At 39.7% G+C, this 18,524-nt stretch overlaps 1 protein-coding gene across 2 annotated transcripts in view; it reads left to right on the forward strand.

Annotated features, from left to right (window-relative positions):
* The first annotated feature begins 3,082 nt into the window (after positions 1–3,082).
* arhgap18 (Rho GTPase activating protein 18) overlaps positions 3,083–18,524 on the forward strand; it is a 65,902-nt gene continuing 50,460 nt past the window's right edge. For both annotated transcript variants that reach the window (XM_078400162.1, XM_078400163.1), the window contains exon 1: positions 3,083–3,234. In XM_078400162.1, the coding sequence (XP_078256288.1) occupies positions 3,119–3,234 (116 nt within the window). In that variant the 5' untranslated portion in view covers positions 3,083–3,118. The remainder of the gene's footprint in view (positions 3,235–18,524) is intronic.

Below are 18,524 nucleotides of genomic sequence, written 5' to 3' on the forward strand. Positions count from 1 at the left end.
TTTTATAACCATAATTCAGTTGTAATCACAAAGTCCCTGCTCAGAATTGATCCATCACAAGGATTTTGACCATCACTCAAAGGTTTTAGCTATCATCCTTTCTGTTCCAACTCTCCAAACCGCGTTTTTATTGCCACCAGATTTTTGCAAACCCCTACTAGATTTTCAAGTTCCACTGTCGTAACAGCAATCCATTCAAAAGTCTGACACTCAAAATATAATCCTGCACCTCCCAGGTATTTTCCAGTGGAGGATTGAAACCTAAATACGCATCAAGCAGCAGGGAGCATAATGTTTTAAAAGTTCAGGGGGGAGTGTACAGCAGTCTGAATGATCTAAATGTTGTATGAACACAGTATGCTCTGCACAAAATTTGTTAATTAACATACACTTGATCATGCAGTATTGTGAAGGAGCAGTTTGCCAATCCTTTCAGGAGCCAGTTTGAATTTCTTCCTAAATAAAGAACATGGAAATGGAAATTGTGATTTGTCATCAGAAACCACAAATACACTGAGTAATATCATTCTAACTTACAATTTTGTTGGAGAAATTTTGTGCAGTGAATTGAACCTATCTAAAATCTCAGAATTAATAAATACAACTTACATTTTGAAATGTGTAGCCTCATTAGTATAACTAAATATGTGACATCTAGAAACCCAGCATTTCAAACCCCATCTTTATTGAAACCAGAATGGGTGCACAAAGGTGATGGGGATGGGTACAGATTCTGTCACCAAAATATTTACTTTGGCTCAAATTCCCGATAATTAAATAAAACAAACCTACTTTCAAATAGTTTCAACACCAAGTCTTTACTCTTCCATTCCATCCCAGGAGTTAACCTTGGAAAATCTGCAACCAAGTTGATTACTATTTTATTATCTTCATTATTTTAACTGGGAATATTGTGGCCAGGATTTGTAAGCAGTTAAATCATTCACATACAAGAAAAGAAACTGGTATAATACAGTAAAATAGAAGATTATGTCCACATAAGAGAAATGGCGCACATGTAAATAAATAAATCTGAATAAAAATTCAAATGGGACAATTGAGCACTTGATAAAACAAATACTGAAATTTATTGTTCTACTCAGTCAATTGAATAGATAACATATTTTCTCTTCAATTTGATCACATAGTTAATATAGATCGTTTGTAATATGTTATAAATGTTGAACTAGAGGTCACTCGTATAAAATGATTAAGCTAAATTAAATTGAGTTTGGGATGATTTATGTTATAAATTGTTTGAGGTATATAGATTCTCAAATAAAATAGTTAGCATTGTACTAATTAATTCATAACCATAGCAATATATAAATTACTTATATTATTAAAAGCATTGAACAAATCTGATCTGAGGTCTGTAGTAATAAAGTGAGGTAGATATAATTATATTTTGTGTGAAATTTGAACAGCTATTGCATGATGCCAAGTAGGGCAGCTGGGGTAAGATTTCTAGCATAGGCGAAAAGGTTAAAACTGCTCCATTTAAGAATTTGGTAGGATGGTGGGAGATGATAGGAAAAAAAACAAAGATTTGTTGAAAATAGTTCTCCCACTAAATTAGTTTGGTGAAGGGAAGTCCGTGATTAAACATAGTATATAAAAGATGTGATGAGAAGAGTTTCTATACAGTGGAAGTATTTAAATAAGATATTGGTCAATGTAAAAGAACCTATATGATGAATGGTGTCTAAACTTTTTCATTTGCAGATACTAGTTTGTGAAATGTACAGTATAATTTATGAAAAAAACAGTGGATGGGATCATGCTAGAGTTGCCCTGCCACTGAGAATGCCTACCCACACCTGTGATAAAAGCAGATGGTTGATTTCACTGCTTTGTTGCATCCCCAATTTGGCCAGAGGGGTCCATATAATGACTAGGCCTCAGATCATAATCATAGAATCATATGGCATGGAAAAAGGCCCATCGGCCCAACTTGTCTATGCTGACTAACCTGCTCCCACACTGCTTGGGTTTGGACCATATCCCTCCAAACCTATCCCATCCATGCACCATAGGTGACATAGGTGCAGAAGCCCTGTCCCTGGAACACCACACTAGATTTCAACAGAGGGTAAAGTTGCAGTGGAGGTTTAGTTGCTTTTAGAATAGTTCAGCTGGTCTTTGAATGTCTTTGACAATAAAAGATATAACTGTTGAAACATATGCAAATGTTGAAAACAAATTTAAATCTGAAAAAAGGTTAAATAATATATATATTTAAAACAGGGAGCAATTTAAAAAAAAGTTTACCTTCTCATTTGCCTCCTATTCGGCAGGCCAGGAATAACTTTTAAAATCAATGGGTCTCCCTATTTGAGGTCTGATCCCGACCTAAGGCTGGGAAACCCCAGCAAGTGCGGAGTGACACTTACCAAGAGGGTAAAAATCGGATTTAGCAGCTGTTAAAACATGCACTATCTCAAGTCTTTGAAGTGATGTGCATGTTTGTACAGGATCAATGTTGAGGGCACAGAGTGGGGCTACAAGCGCAGCAGCACCATCTGTCCCTCGGGAAGGCTCGGGCTTTGCGCTCCGCAATGTCAGTGAGGAAGACCGGCGCTCACTAAAGTTCAACCAGCCGAGTGCTGGTCGGAGTGGCAGCCTAAGATTCGTCCCCAGTCGCTAACAGCGCAACGGCACATGTTGACAAATTCCCTCGGCTGCAGCTCAAAAACAATTGAATCACAAAAATGCTGAATAATTGTATTATTTACTACTGGAAAAACCTTGTTTTTTGGAAGGGGGAAACATCGGCATGACGTTGCAATTTTAACATGGTATTCTCTCCTCCCTCCCTCCCAAACTCTGCATTATAAAGCACGCGAATGACAACTGACACCAATGTTGGAAAGTAGCAAGTGTGCAGAATAGTGAGAGGCCCGGCCAGGACCTTTATCGTCAAGGTTCGTCGTTTGACAACAAACGCCTTTTGCCCGACATTTGCCCCACCTACTCTGCCAGAATTGTAGGGGTGGAGTCGAAATATGGAAATAACTCACGTTGCCAGGCAAGGAGGTTTTTTTTTTTGTATTATGCTTCTCGGCTTCATGCACTGCCCGGTTAAACAATAACTAGTGGAAATTATGCCTCTCGCAGAATGAATCTACTGTCTCCTTCCAAGAGCGTAGTTTTAACGGGATATTATTTAAACGATGAGACAACTGACGGTGTTGCGACCAGTACAAAGGAGGAGGCAGATCTTTCTTCACTGGGGTAGGAATTAAACCAGCCCTGGACGGCTGGAAAGTCACTTAACACTTTAAAATATAGCTCTAAGTTAATCATATTTCAAAATGTCAGGGCGGTGCAAAGGTTTCAGCTGCTGTGGCTGATTACTGTTGATCAATGATGCAAAGCATTAAAAAAAACTTTTCTAGTATTTGTTCAGAAAATGTGCAACAGCACATAGTATGAAACAAATTGCTCTTTGGATTTTGGACACTTACACAATCTTGAGTTTCTATTAAACATGAATATGTTTTGCTTGGCTAGATTATTTATCTTTATAAAGTCTTTAGATTGTGATTTCTACAAAATGCTCAGTTAGAATTTCTTGCAGAAATATGGAAATGTATCCACTGAGGATACATTTATTATAGTTTTTTCAAAATATTAAATGTTTCCACATTTTAAGTAATATTGGGGTTCAAGTTATATTGACTGTTGCGATACTTGCAATTACAGTTTGGATTAATTTCAAATATTGGTCACTTTTATTTTGGGTTGATTATAGTATTAAATTAGCATTGATTTGCTGGTGGTTTAGTATTTCATTTACAAACTAAAGGTGATGCATGCTGTATGGTATTGCATTGCCTGCCTCAACATTGCACAATGGATACAAACTCATTTTGCCACAGAATGTCCTAATGTTTAAAGACTAAGTACCTTTTTAACAATGCTTTTTAATGTCAAATATTCGCTCCAGGTTGAACAGTTACCTATTGCATGTGTGAAGTCTCATTCTGTCATTTAAAAAGTTACATTAATAATGGTTTGTTTTTTTCCCTTTGCAGTCTTTGTAATTCTCTTTCTTTCATATGTTTGCATTTGATTTAATTTACTTTAATTTATATCTTCTTCGCAGTTATTGCACTGCTTGTTTTTGCAATCGTTCAATCATATTAGCTCGTGAGTTGAACAATTGTTCGATGTCCTGTCCAATAAAGTTCTAGATAACCAGCTTTTCTTGCTGTGTCACAAACAGCATGACAAAAAATATTTAAAAGCTTGATCATGTAAAGGAAATCTAACAACCAGTATACGACTTTACATATAGATTTGCGCTTTACTTATAGGATGTGTTGTAATTTGACTTATTTTCAAGGGGTCATTGATTTGTACAATATAGGAATCGGCCCTTCAACCCCTCCCTTTGTGCCCATGTAGATCAATCCCATTTGCCAGCTTAAGGTCCATTTCTTTTTATGACTTGCTAATTTAAGTGTCTCTAAATATATCTCAAAATGTGATTGCATCTAACTCATCACCTCCTCTGGCAGTAAGTTTCAGATATTAACCACCTTTGGTCTGAAAATAACCAATCCCTGCAAAACAGAAAATGTTTTGAGTAACCCATCCCGTCAGGCACCAACTGTGGAGGGAATGAATAGGTGGTTCCCTTGAAAATTCCTTCCTCCCATCTTGTATCAATACCTTCTTATTTTTGATACATCTACTGTGGGAAAATAATTCTGACTATCTACTCTTTTTGAGCCTCCATATAATTTCTTGAACCTCTATCAGGTTACCCCTCAGACTCCTTCGCTCCAGAAAAAAACAAGCCCAGGCGATCCAATCTCTCCCCATGTGTAAAATCCTCCAGTCCAGCCAGCATAAAAAAAATCACTTGCACTCTCTCCACCCCAATCGGATCTTTTCAACAGTATGACTACCAGAACTGCACATAATACTTCCTGTGGTCTAACCAGTTTTTTTGTAAAATTATAACTTTACATCCCAACTTTTATATTCTGTGCCCTGGTCTATGAAGTATAGCATACCATATGTAACCGTCATTACCCTATTGACCTGTGTTGCCACTTTCAGGGAACTGTGGATTTGAGCACTAAGATCTTTGTCTACCATCATTCCTTTGTGCCATACCTTTCTTTCTTCAAAATTGACCTACCAATTCAATTGTTGCAATGTGGTTTTCACACAAACTATTTTGCTAAACATTTATTTTGCAGTTCATGTATGTTGCTTAAATTCAGTTCACAAAGATGTTTTAAAGCAAAACATTCAGATTACATTAACATTTTTTTACCACCAGCATTGCATTTACACAATCAGCACTGTCTGAATGAGCTAACAGTTTCATATTAGTAATCAAAGCAATCAAACAGCGAGGTTATAAGCTATCAATAATTTACTGTAAAAAAACCCCACTGTGTGTGGATTGTGTCTGGAATCGGCAGTGGCATCACACTATTTGGATGTCCAAATAATATGTGTGGATAAACAATTAAGAGTTAAGCACATCGACACAAGACTTTTTGATGAGGAACAAACCACAAGCATTGACAGATTGAGCATCGGGGCCAATGTTAACTTTCCATTGCCTGTGGTCATAAGTGATAGATAGGCCATTCAACCCATCAAGTCTGTTCTGCCATTCAATCATGGCTGATCTATCTTTCCCTGTCAACCCCATTCTCCTGCCTCCTCCCCAAAACCCCAGACACTCGTACTAATCAAGAATCAATCTATCTTAAAAATATCCGTTGATTTGGCCTCCACAGCCTTCTGTGGCTGGTGTACATCTGAGAGGAGAAATCGCGTGTGTTGATTGTGGGCCTGGTCAAGTACGACATGTATTTTAAAATAAAAACATCTGAAGTATAGATAAATAATTAAAACAGACCAGTGAAATAATTCTATTAGAATAATTTGCCTTCCACATTTTATCTTCATTCTCACTTCACAATCTCCTTTAAAATCAATGGGAATGTGAATGTGGCACCAAGTCTGATAGGATCTGAGAAGCTTTTCATCAGGGTAATGCTCGAGGAACCTTTGCAAGACAGTTCATGTGGTACAATGACAGAGTGAACTGATGGATTCTAATTTCTGAACACTTTCTACTACACACGTTACACAAGGAAGCACAGAACAAAGTTGAATGCAAGAACTAAAACATTAGTATCAAAACTGATTTTTTAAATTGTTGGTTATTGTCAAAGAAACCTCTAATTCCTATTGAGTGACAAGCACCAAAAGAAATTAATAGTTGTGTAAGGTGCAAAGTTTATCTATGGTATGATTTTCACTTCATTTGGCCTGAGAAATGACAGCTATATTGAATATGTAACTGTTGATGACATGGGAAGAGATTGTCTAACCCATTGATTCTGTGCCAGCTCTCTGAGTAAGTCCGTCAATCTTATTTTTCTATAATATATTCCATCTCAGTGAACTCCACCTTGATTCTCTGCACGGTCATCTAATTGCAGATGGTGGTGCTTCTATACTCTTGGAGGAACACCACCACCTACAATTAGCCAAGGGATAATTTTTAGCAATGAGTTAACCACCCAACCAACACATGTTTGGGATGTGGGCAGAAAGCAGAACACCTCAGAGGAACCAACAAAGGCATAGGGAGAATTTTAAAATTCTCACCAAACAGTATCTCAGATCAGAATTAAATCCTGGTGTATAGAACTATCATGCAGCAGCACGACTAAGTAGTTAGAATCCCCAAATTGTCATCATTTTGAGTCATTACCATCCTTTGGGACTGAAAGTGGAGCCAGTGTAACAAAGACTCCTACGATGGAATGAGCTGTCAGAGGAGGTAGTTGAGGCAGAAACTATAACAACATTTAAAAGTCCTACTAATGTCAATTAGCCACCTAGTCTGTTTTGTCTCCCCAATTTAGAGGAGACCACATTGGGAGCACCTAATTCAACAGATGAGGTTGGAGGAGGTGCATGGGAATCCTTGTGTCACCTGGAAGACTGTTTAGTGTTGTTGTGAAAGAGGATGTGTAAGAGCCAATATTGCAGCCCTTGCAGTTGCAGGGAAAGTGCCAGTGGCCATGGAGGGATGAGTGGACAAGGAAATCATGGAGCAAGTGGTCCCAATAAAAGTGGGGAGAGGAAGATGTGGGATGCTGTTACAGTGGCAGAAATGATTTGCTGGATGCAGAGGCTTGTTGAGTGAATGTTGAGGACTCGAGGAACCCTATATTCTGTTTGGAGGAAGTGGATGAGAGCAGAAGTTTAAGAAATGAGGGAGGGGATTCGAGAGAAATGCTCTAGGCCTTGCAAACACAAACAACTTCATTTGCTCATAGGTTGTGATGGAAGAAAGGTTATTAATAAAGCAGTTGAAGATGATTGAACCTTGGACATTGCTCTAAAGGAAACCCATTGTGATCTCCCAAGTGTGGGATATTGACCACCACCATTTTCCTTTAAGAGATGTATGGCTTTAATCATTGGACTGCATCCCCATGATGCTCAGTGACTTCAATTTTAACACACTCAATCAAATGCATTCTTAATGTCATATGCAGTCACTCTCATTTCACCTCTGGAATATAGAAGCAGCATGTTTTGTGCAGGAGAGATTGTGTCTTATGAAATTACTTACGTTTTTTGAGGAGGTGACAAAGAAGATTGTTGAGGATCGTGCAGGGAATGTAGTATACATGCATTTTAGTAAAGCTTTCAACAAGATATGATGCATCAGAAAATAGATCAATTGAAATAAGGACAGAGAATTGGCAGCTGGAGTTAATTCAGGCAGTAAGAGGTGTTGCACTTTAGGAGGTCAATTGTTTGAGGGAAGTATACAATAAATCAGAGAACCACCAGGATCATTGATGTGCAGAGGGATCTTGGATCCTTCTTGGTAGTAGAGATTGTGGAGGAGGAGGAGGGAGTAGAGAACAGTGGGAGTGTGATGCTGGAGTGCAGATCAAGATGGTCTGGATGCCCTGTACACCACCGTAGGGCATATGCTCTCCAAGGGAAGGGAAGGGAAGGTGAAGAATGCTCATGTGTCAGGAGAAAAGTAAATAGACGAGATGAATGACGACAACAGAGAGAAGAAGAACAATACTTGAGGGACTCCAAAGACATTGCAAAGACATGCAGGTTTGTAGGTTAATTCGTTTCTGTAAATTTGTCCTCAGAATATCAGGTAGAAGTGGTGTAAAAGGTGATCGTTGGTTGGCGTAGATACAGTGAGCTGAAGGGCCTATTTTCTCACTGTATCTCTAAACTAAACTGAGTGAGATGCAAAACACACAATGCTGATAACTGAATGCTGGAAGTAATGAGTAGTGTAGGTAGAAAATGCAGAGGGTGAAAAATCTGAGTTGATGTTACAATAGGTGACCTGCATCAGAACTGGCCCAGTCATCTGAAAATTTTGAATTCAATATTGATCTGTGAAATCAACAGTCCTCCTTAGGCCGCCTCCCTTGCCTATTTTTTTCTAGTAATGACAGCATTGGTGTTACTTTCCTGTATTCAGAGGACTTGAACATTTCTTTACCTTTGCTGCCACTTTCCACCCTGCTCTCACCTTCTCATGATTCAAACTTGGCTCTTCCCCTTTCTTGACCTCCAGTTGCATCATCTCAGGGGATAAGTTGAGTTTCCAATATTCATTACGAGCCAACTGACATCCACACTATCCTCCCAACCTACTTCTTTTAAGGTCTGCATTCAATTTTCCCAGTTTCTCTCCCTTTGTCACATCTGTCTTCTTTGTGTGGCTTTCTACAATACGTCCAAATGTCTATCTTTGTGCAAAACTGTTTTCCTCTCCATCATAGCTGACAGGGGCTCTTAATCATATCTGTACTCTCTCCTACACTTCTGCTCTCCTCCTCTCTCATCTTATCTGGAGCAGGGATAATGTTTCCTTTATCAAGAGTCAAGTCAAGAGTGTTTAATTGTCAGATGTGCTGTGAATGGAACAATGCAATTCTTACTTTCTGCAGCTTTTACACACTCATTAATGCAATAACAAAAATAAATATAGAAAAATTAATAATAGAATAAATTAATAATGAACAATAAGACATAATAGTGCAAAAGAACAACAGATTGTAGTGCAACCAAAACAAACTCCACAGATTGTTTTTGAGGTAGGTTTGTGCTTAGGATTGTGCATGTTGGTTCAAGAGCCTGATGGTTACAAGGCTTTTCAAACTTGAGGTCATGGTTCACAGGCTCCTGTGCCTTCCCAGTGATAGCAGCAAAATTAGATTGTGGAATTGTGTCGATATGTTGTCATGGGGATGATAATTCACTGTCCCTTCTGCCTTCTCTTCACATTGCATTCTTTGCAGCCGACTCTTCCAGTTTCATGGGTTTGTTGCAACTGAAAAAGTGAGTGCCGCAGTGATGGAGAGCAATGTGGGAGTGTGATCCCAGGATAACAGCACAGGCTGTGAAAACATGCATACTGCTGACGTCCTTTGTGCAAAAAGGTCATGAAGATCTCTTCAGGAAAGTCCCTTTAAGAAAATGAATGCAATCAAAGAATGATTGCACTTTGGGAAAGCCTACTATGCAGGCAAATGCCCATTCTTGCTCTGCCTGCTCCCATGGGGAAAGGGGAATAGTATGTCATTTGCGTGACTTCCCTTATGTGGCAGTGAATAGCAAAATGCATGCAGTAGCAGCCTGGAACGTTTCTATGTCTGGAAGCTGACCGTAAATGTGGTTTTGACCCTCCCACCACCATCATCCCTGGGTAAAGCAGTCAATGCACAGGAGTGAGGTTGCATTTGAGATACTGTACTATGAGGTCACAGATTTCAGTGAAGACAGAGAATGTAGGCAATCAGAGGCGCATTGTTTCAGGAGCAATGGTGTTTGTAAAACTCTGTTCTGTGAGATAATAACAACGGTGGTTGGGGGGGGGGGGAGATTAATTCTGATTAATTCTGTGTTTTGCATTGGTTCTAATGTCATTTATGGAGGTGTTTTACACTGTAGAATTCATAACAAGAAGAAAGAAACCTCATCTGAGAGATGAGGTTTCTTATTCCCTGGCAGCTGGTAAATTATCCAGAAATGTGTGCAACAGTGCCGTGGTCTAGGTTGTCAATTTTCCAGAGTAGTCCCTTTGTTCAGGTGTTCTGTAAATAAATTTCTAGCCTAAAGCCTGTTATATATATTATATAATATGTATTATCTATGTTATCTATATTATATATTATATCTTTATTGTAATATCTATATTATATATATACTATCTATATATGATATATATATATATATATATATATATATATATATATATATATATAATATTATTATTATATCAAATATTATATCTATTATATATATATATATATATATATATATATATATATATATATATAAAGTATAATTCTCAGATTTTTTCAGTTTTCATTTTGAAATTTCCATGACATCATGTAATTTGTGCTATCTTTATCATTGTAACAGTATCTGTTAGGCCATTATTTTGTGTGTGCGTTCTTTAATGAGCAGTAACTCTTCAGATCGTCATTTAATACAATATGCCAGATGCTGTAAAATATAAAACAGAAATTTATCTGCAAATTGCCTTCAAAATGTATTTCACATTGTTGGTCCTGTTTTTTAAATTGTCAATATTCCTGTTATTGGCTTAATGCCAACAGGAAAATATGGCTTGAATTTCTATTGCACTTTATCATGTTTTCAGGACTTCCTAAAGCTCTTTGCATCTAATAAATTATATTGGAATGCAATCATGTTATCCAGGCAAATATAGAAGCTAATTTGGTTCATCAGATCTTGCAAGCAGTATATCAGATGAAGTACCAGTTCATCTGATTTTGCTTATTGGTAATTTACAGCTTAGCAGTGAACGTAATGCCAACTTTTCTTCAGTGAGTGTAATGGCAACTTTTATGCTCACTCAGATGAGCAAATGGGATTTTTAAAAAAAATATCCAAATGGCAGTATGTTGAAAATTTTAAGATTGCCAAGTTACCGTGCTAAAGCAATTCTCCGATCATGTGCCTTTTTAACGTGGTGTAAATTCATAATATATGGCAGTCTCATAAATAGTTAACTTTGTTAACGTGATTCACTTCCCTGTCATTTTCCATTCCTAATTGTATCTGAGCTAAACAAGCAATTCCAACAGTCTATAAATGAATGAAAAATGAATTTAATGTCAAAATGTATTTCAGAAAATGGTTTTAATTGAAAAGTATCTTTGGTTAATATTCTAATATTCAACTGTCTTAGTCCTATCAGTGACAATATGTTTTCTGCGTTGCAATACTCAGTATTTCACAACTTTGGACGATAGTCAATGCTTTGATAATTGCAGTCAGACTTAAAATAACAGGCTCAGTCCTTGGCCCCCTCCTCTTCATCCTCTACTTGTTCCTTCTTGGTCAATTAATCCGCCGTCATGGTCTCAACTTCCACTGCTTCGCCAATGATATCCAGCTCCTCATCTCCACCAAGTCAATCTCCACCACCACACACTCTACACTGACAAACTGCATCACTGAAATAAAATCTTGGCTTCAATCAAATTTCCTCAAACTCAACTGCAACAAATCCGAAATCATCATCATTGGTCCAAAAACGCTCACCAAATCCACCCAAAACTTCATCCTCAATATTGATGGTCTCCCAGTATCCACCTCCCCTCACATCCAGAATCTTGGAATCATCTTTGATCAAACCCTCTCCTTCGACAAACACATCAAACACATCACCAAGACAGCCTTCTTCCACCTCAAAAACATCGCCCGTCTCCGTCCATCCCTCTCCTCCACAGCTGCAGAAACCCTCATCCACGCCTTCATCACCTCCCGTCTGGACTACTGCAACAGCCTCCTCTATGGCTCACCCTCAAAAATCATCAGTAAACTTCAATACATTCAAAACTCCGCTGCCGTCTACTCACCCACTCCCTGATCCGTGACCATATCACCCCCGTCCTTTACAAGCTCCACTGGCTCCCCATCCCCCAGAGAATCCAGTACAAAATCCTCCTCATGACCTACAAAGCCCTCCATAACCTAGCCCCATCCTACCTGACTGACCTACTCCACAGACACACTCCCACCTACACCCTCCGCTCTGCTGCTGCCAACCTCCTGTCCCCCCCCATCCGGACCAAACTAAGATCCTGGGGGGACAGGTCTTTCTCAATCGCTGCTCCCACCCTCTGGAACTCACTACCCCAAACCGTCAGAGACTCCTCCTCACTCACCACATTCAAAACATCACTGAAGTCTCACCTGTTCAGCACTGCCTTCAACCACTGACCGTCACCTCACCTTCTGTCTCCTTTTTCTGTTCGTTTACTTATTTATCTATTTATTTTCTTCTCTATGTTCTAGTAATTCCTGTAAAGCGTCTTTGAGTGTTTGAAAAGCGCTATATAAATGTAATGCATTATTATTATTATTATTATTAAATGTTCCTCATAGAAAATAATATATGCGTCACCACTTTCTAGGGAATTAATGTGTTTGTTTTTATGAGGTCTTGTGGGATTTTGCAGTCTATCTAAAATGTTGCTGAAAATGTTTTCATGCATGGACACGTGTCTATGTGTTCATGATTGTAAAGCTTTTAGATTGAGAATATCAACATTTTATCTTGATGAGAAAGAAGAACTGGTGAGGGGGGTGGTTCTGGGATGCCAGAATGCACTGCTGAGTCTATTGGAGATGTCGTGGGTCCAATCAGCGAAACGTTGATGAAAGTAGGTACCCACTTGATAACCCCAATGACGTGTCTGCCTACCCTTTCTCAACATCGGAGGAGCATAGGTGAGTGCATAAGCCTCCCATCACCACCGGGAGCAAATTGACATTTGGCACTTTGGATTTCTAACATCTTGTCCTGTGTATTTGGAAACATTGGAATAGGTTGTGACTTGGAAGGGAATTTGCCAGCAGGGGTATTCCCCAACATTTGCTTTTCGTGCCCTGCATGATGGTAGAGATTGTAAGATAACCATATAACCATATAACAATTACAGCACGGAAACAGGCCAGTTTGGCCCTTCTAGTCCATGCCGAACCAATTATCCGACCTAGTCCCATCTACCTGCTCTCAGACCATAACCCTCCAATCCCTTCCCATCCATATACCTATCTAATTTACTCTTAAATAATAAAATCGAGCCTGCCTCCACCACTTCCACCGGAAGCTCATTCCATACAGCCACCACCCTCTGAGTAAAAAAGTTACCCCTCATGTTACCCCTAACCTTTTGTCCCTTAATTCTGAAGTTATGCCCCCTTGTTTGAATCTTCCCCACTCTCAAAGGGAAAAGCTTACCCACGTCAACTCTGTCCGTCCCTCTTAAAATTTTAAAAACCTCTATCAAGTCCCCCCTTAACCTTCTGCGCTCCAAAGAATAAAGACCCAACCTGTTCAATCTCTCTCTGTAGCTTAAGTGCTGAAACCCAGGCAACATTCTAGTAAATCTCCTCTGTACTCTCTCTATTTTGTTGACATCCTTCCTATAATTTGGCGACCAGAACTGCACACCATATTCCAGATTCGGCCTCACCAATGCCTTGTACAATTTTAACATTACGTCCCAACTTCTATATTCGATGCTCTGATTTATAAAGGCAAGCATACCAAATGCCTTCTTCACCACCCTATCCACATGAGATTCCACCTTCAGGGAACAATGCACAGTTATTCCCAGATCCCTCTGTTCCACTGCATTCCTCAATTCCCTACCATTTACCCTGTACGTCCTATTTTGATTTGTCCTACCAAAATGCAGCACCTCACACTTATCAGCATTAAACTCCATCTGCCATCTTTCAGCCCACCCTTCCAAAAGGCCCAAGTCTCTCTGTAGACTTTGAAAATCTACTTCATTATTAACTACACCACCTATCTTCGTATCATCTGCATACTTACTAATCCAATTTGCCACACCATCATCCAGATCATTGATGTAAATGACAAACAACAGCGGACACAACACAGATCCTTGGGGTACTCCACTAGACACTGGCCTCCAACCTGACATACCGTTGTCAACCATTACCCTCTGGTATCTCCCATTCAGCCATTGTTGAATCCATCTTGCAACTTCACTATTAATACCCAACGATTTAACCTTCTTAATCAACCTTCCATGTGGAACTTTGTCAAATGCCTTACTGAAGTCCATATAGACAACATCCACAGCCTTGCCCTCATCAATTTCCCTGGTAACCTCCTCAAAAAATTCAAGAAGATTAGTCAAACATGACCTTCCAGGCACAAATCCATGTTGACTGTTCCTAATCAGGCCTTGTTTATCCATATGTTTATATATATTGTCCCTAAGTATCTTTTTCATTAATTTTCCCACCACAGACGTCAAACTAACAGGTCTATAATTGCTAGGTTTACTTTTAGAACCTTTTTTAAACAAGGGCACAACATGCGCAATGCGCCAATCTTCCGGCACCATCCCCGTTTCTAATGACGTTTGAAATATTTCCGTCATAGCCCCTGCTATTTCTGCACTAACTTCCCTCAATGTCCTAGGGAATATCCTGTCAGGACCTGGAGACTTATCCACTTTTATATATTTTTAAAGTGTCCGTACCTCCTCGTCTTTGATCCTCATGGTTTCCATCACTACTCTACTTGTTTTGCTTACCTCGCATAATTCAATATCCTTCTCCTTGGTGAATACCGAAGAAAAGAAATTGTTTAATATCTCCCCCATTTCTTCCGGCTCAGCACATAGCTGTCCACTCTGACTCTCTAATGGACCAATTTTGTCCCTCGCTATCCTTTTGCTATTGACATATCTTTAGAACCCCTTGGGGTTTACTTTTACATTACTTGCCAAAGCAACCTCGTATCTTTTTTTTGCTTTTCTAATTTCCTTCTTAAGATTCCTTTTACATTCTTTATATTCATCAAGAACCTTATTTACTCCCTGCCGCTTATATTTATTGTATATCTCCCTCTTTTTCCAAACCAAGTGTCCAATTTCCCTAGAAAACCACGGCTCTTTCAACTTATTATTCTTTCCTTTCCATCGAACAGGGACATAAAGACTCTGTACTCTCAAAATTTCACCTTTAAATGTCCTCCATTTCTCTATTATATCCTTCTCATAAAACAAAATGTCCCATTTCACTCCTTTTAAATCCTGTCTCATCTCCTCAAAGTTAGCCTTTCTCCAATCCAAAATCTCAACCCTTGGTCCAGTTCTGACCTTCTCCATAATTATATTGAAACTAATGGCATTGTGATCACTGGACCCAAAGTGCTCCTCAACACATACCTCCGTCACCTGACCCGTCTCATTTCCTAACAGGAGGTCCAACACTGCCCCTTCTCTGGTAGGTACCTCTACGTATTGCTGCAAAAAACTATCCTGCACACATTTTACAAACTCCAAACCATCCAGCCCTTTTACAGAATGTGATTCCCAGTCTATGTGCGGAAAATTGAAATCACCCACAATCACTACTCTGTGCTTACTACTAATATCTGCTATCTCCTTACATATTTGCTCTTCCAATTCTCGTTCCCCATTTGGCGGTCTATAATACACCCCAATAAGTGTTGCTAAGCCTTTCTCATTTCTGAGTTCCACCCAAACAGCCTCCCTAGTCGAGCCTTCAAATCTATCCTGCCAGAGCATTGCTGTGATATCTTCCCTGACAAGCAATGCAACACCTCCACCTCTTGCCCCTCCGATTCTATCACATCTGAAGCAATGAAATCCTGGAATATTTAATTGCCAATCACAACCATCCTGCAACCACGTTTCACTGATTGCCGCAATAAGGAGCTGCAATATCAGGCTTCTTGTCAAATTCCTACACTAGAGTTGAGCTTCTTGAGTGTTGTACTCATGGGTGCCGCACTCCTCCCGACAAGTGGAGAATATTCTGTCATTTTCCTTGTGTTGCTAGTGGGAAGAACTTGTGGAGACAGGAGGGTAAGAGAAAGTAACTCGCCATATCTTTTCGTAGTAGCTGTTCAATGGTTTTATTATCACGTGTATCAAGATACAGTGAAAAACTTTTTTTGCATACAGATCAGCAAGACTAGCACCATCCCCGGTTAGTACAGAATGGATACAACAATCTACTGAGTCCATATGCAAGAGGTGCCATTTTGGTGCCTTTTTATAGTCCCAGCTGCAGCTGGACACGAAGACCAATTGCAGCCATTGCCTCCATTCCAGTTGTCTGTGAACTGTCTTCCTTCTCCTTTTACGGCCCTCTTCGGCCCTTGTTCCCCGGGGGGGGGGGGGGGGGGGGCGCCTCCAGAAGCTGACCTGTATTCCGTATTCATCATGGGGATGCTCATGATGCAGCTCAGAGATGGTAATGGCATTGTACGGGTAGTTGGGCAAACCATCTCTTCCTGGGGATGGTTATTAACTCGCATTTGTATAGATAGTATAACTGTAATTTTAAATTTATCAGTCCAAGCCTGGATATTATCTGTCTGACTCGATGCAGGTGTGGTTAGCAGTACAATGGTTTCCTTAATGGTGTTAAGGATGTAAACATAGGTTGGTTGGTTAGTCAGTTTGCAGATGACACCAAGATTGCTGAGGTCGTGGATTGTGAGGAAGGCTGTCAAAGTATATAGTGGGATATAGATCAGCTACAGAAATGGCAGATGGAGTTTAATCTGAGCAAGTGTGAGATGTTACACTTTGAGAGGTTGAAAGTGAGGGGAAAATGGACAATTAATAGCAAGACTTTATCGGCATTAATGTACAGAGGGATCTTGGGGTCCAAGTCCATACCACCCTGAAAGCGGCAGCACAAATAAACAGTGGTAAAGAATACCCATGGTGTGCTTCCCTGCTTTGTCTGGGGCAATGAGTATAAGAGTCAGAAAATCATGATGCAGCTTTATAGGACTTTGGTTAGTATTGCCAATATTTTTATCCTAACACAGGAAGGATGTGGAGGCTTTGGAAAGGATGCAGAGGAGGTTTACCTGAATGATTTACCAGGCTGGTTCGTGTGATGGACTATATCGTATCCTCGACTCCTTGCAATTTCTTGCAGTGTTGGGTAGAGCAGTTGCCAAACCCAGCTGTGATATATCCCAATGTGATGCTTTTTGAGGTGCATCTGTTGAAGGTTTTGTGTCAAGTTTCAAGAACAGTAGTGTATAGCCTGAAAATATTTGTTTTTAAGTGAAAGAGCACATACATGCGAGTATTTGGACTGGGGGACCAAAAACATTGTCACAAACAAGAGCTCCTGGACACAGGACAGAGCAATGTACCAGTGTGTAGTTGAGTTGGTGGCAGACCAAACTTGATTCAGTCTCTTTTTGTGGATAAAGTGTAACCTGGTGGACAACTTTTCATTTTTTGAGGAAATGCCAGTATAGTTGTGGCTATATTGGCAGCTTGGCAAGAGGCACAGCCACTCCTAGTGCAAACCTTTAGAATTATAGCAGTGTCATTTTTGGGTCCATAACCTTTCCAGGATTTTCATTTGAATGATAGGCAAGTGAGCATTATGGTCTTCTGGTGGAATACGATATAGTCCATCACACGAGCATCCCCATGTCAACACTTTCATAAAGCTCAGCAAACTTTAATAGGTGGATTCGATGTTTGACACCAGACTCTTGAATTCAATCTGTCCTCTGTCCAAGCAAGTAACTTTGTGCAGATAATTTCAAAACCTCTAAATTAAGTAATATCCTCACTGATTCATAGGAACCTCTGTGGCAGGATCCTCAAGGATGGCGCCAAGCACTGAGTTTGTCCCGTGGTTTTATATCAAATGATGGAAGGAATGAAAAATAACTCATCCACCTGTCCTGTCAAGCCGCACATGTATTCCCGGTGGCAGAATATTCCGCATAGGATTCATTCATTTACCCCACAGTTCTGAGGGACTGCTAAAGAAGAAGTCGCTGATGTTTCACTAATGTGATGTTTCAAGGGTGCTGCTGCTAGCCTGCTCGTCTACAGTTGAATTTAATTCCTCTGCTACTGGCCCACAGAGGTTCAAAGATACCACATATTGAAATGCTGGATCTTTTCTTGATTTGCCACTGTGGAAGTGACTCAAAATAAGATGACCGTGTCCAATGGTCTATATGATTGTCACTTCAATGCTGGATTAGATGCATATTGCAAAATAAATGACATAGTTTCGTCACTCCTGCCTCAAGCTCAGCCTAATAGGTACATAATACCTAATTAATACATGATTACCTAACAGTCTAATAAAGGGTCTCGACCCGAAACGCCACCCAATCCTTCTCTCCAGAGATGCTGCCTGTCCCGCTGAGTGACTCCAGCATTTTGTGTCTATCTTCGGTTTAAACCAGCATCTGCAGTTCCTTCATACACTAATAGTTACACCGTTCAGGAACAACTAGCAGAGACAAAGTGAGTCGCTGATGCACATAAACATTCAAGTCGTGCCACTAAGAATAAATTCTGTGTCTTTGTCTTCTCTGCTTTTTCCAACTGGTGTTGAATCTGGGACATTACTAATTCAAGAGCTGAATTAGAACGGCAGATAATCATCAT

This window comes from Rhinoraja longicauda, chromosome 5 (assembly GCF_053455715.1).
Source record: "Rhinoraja longicauda isolate Sanriku21f chromosome 5, sRhiLon1.1, whole genome shotgun sequence".
NCBI classification, from domain to species: domain Eukaryota; kingdom Metazoa; phylum Chordata; class Chondrichthyes; order Rajiformes; family Arhynchobatidae; genus Rhinoraja; species Rhinoraja longicauda.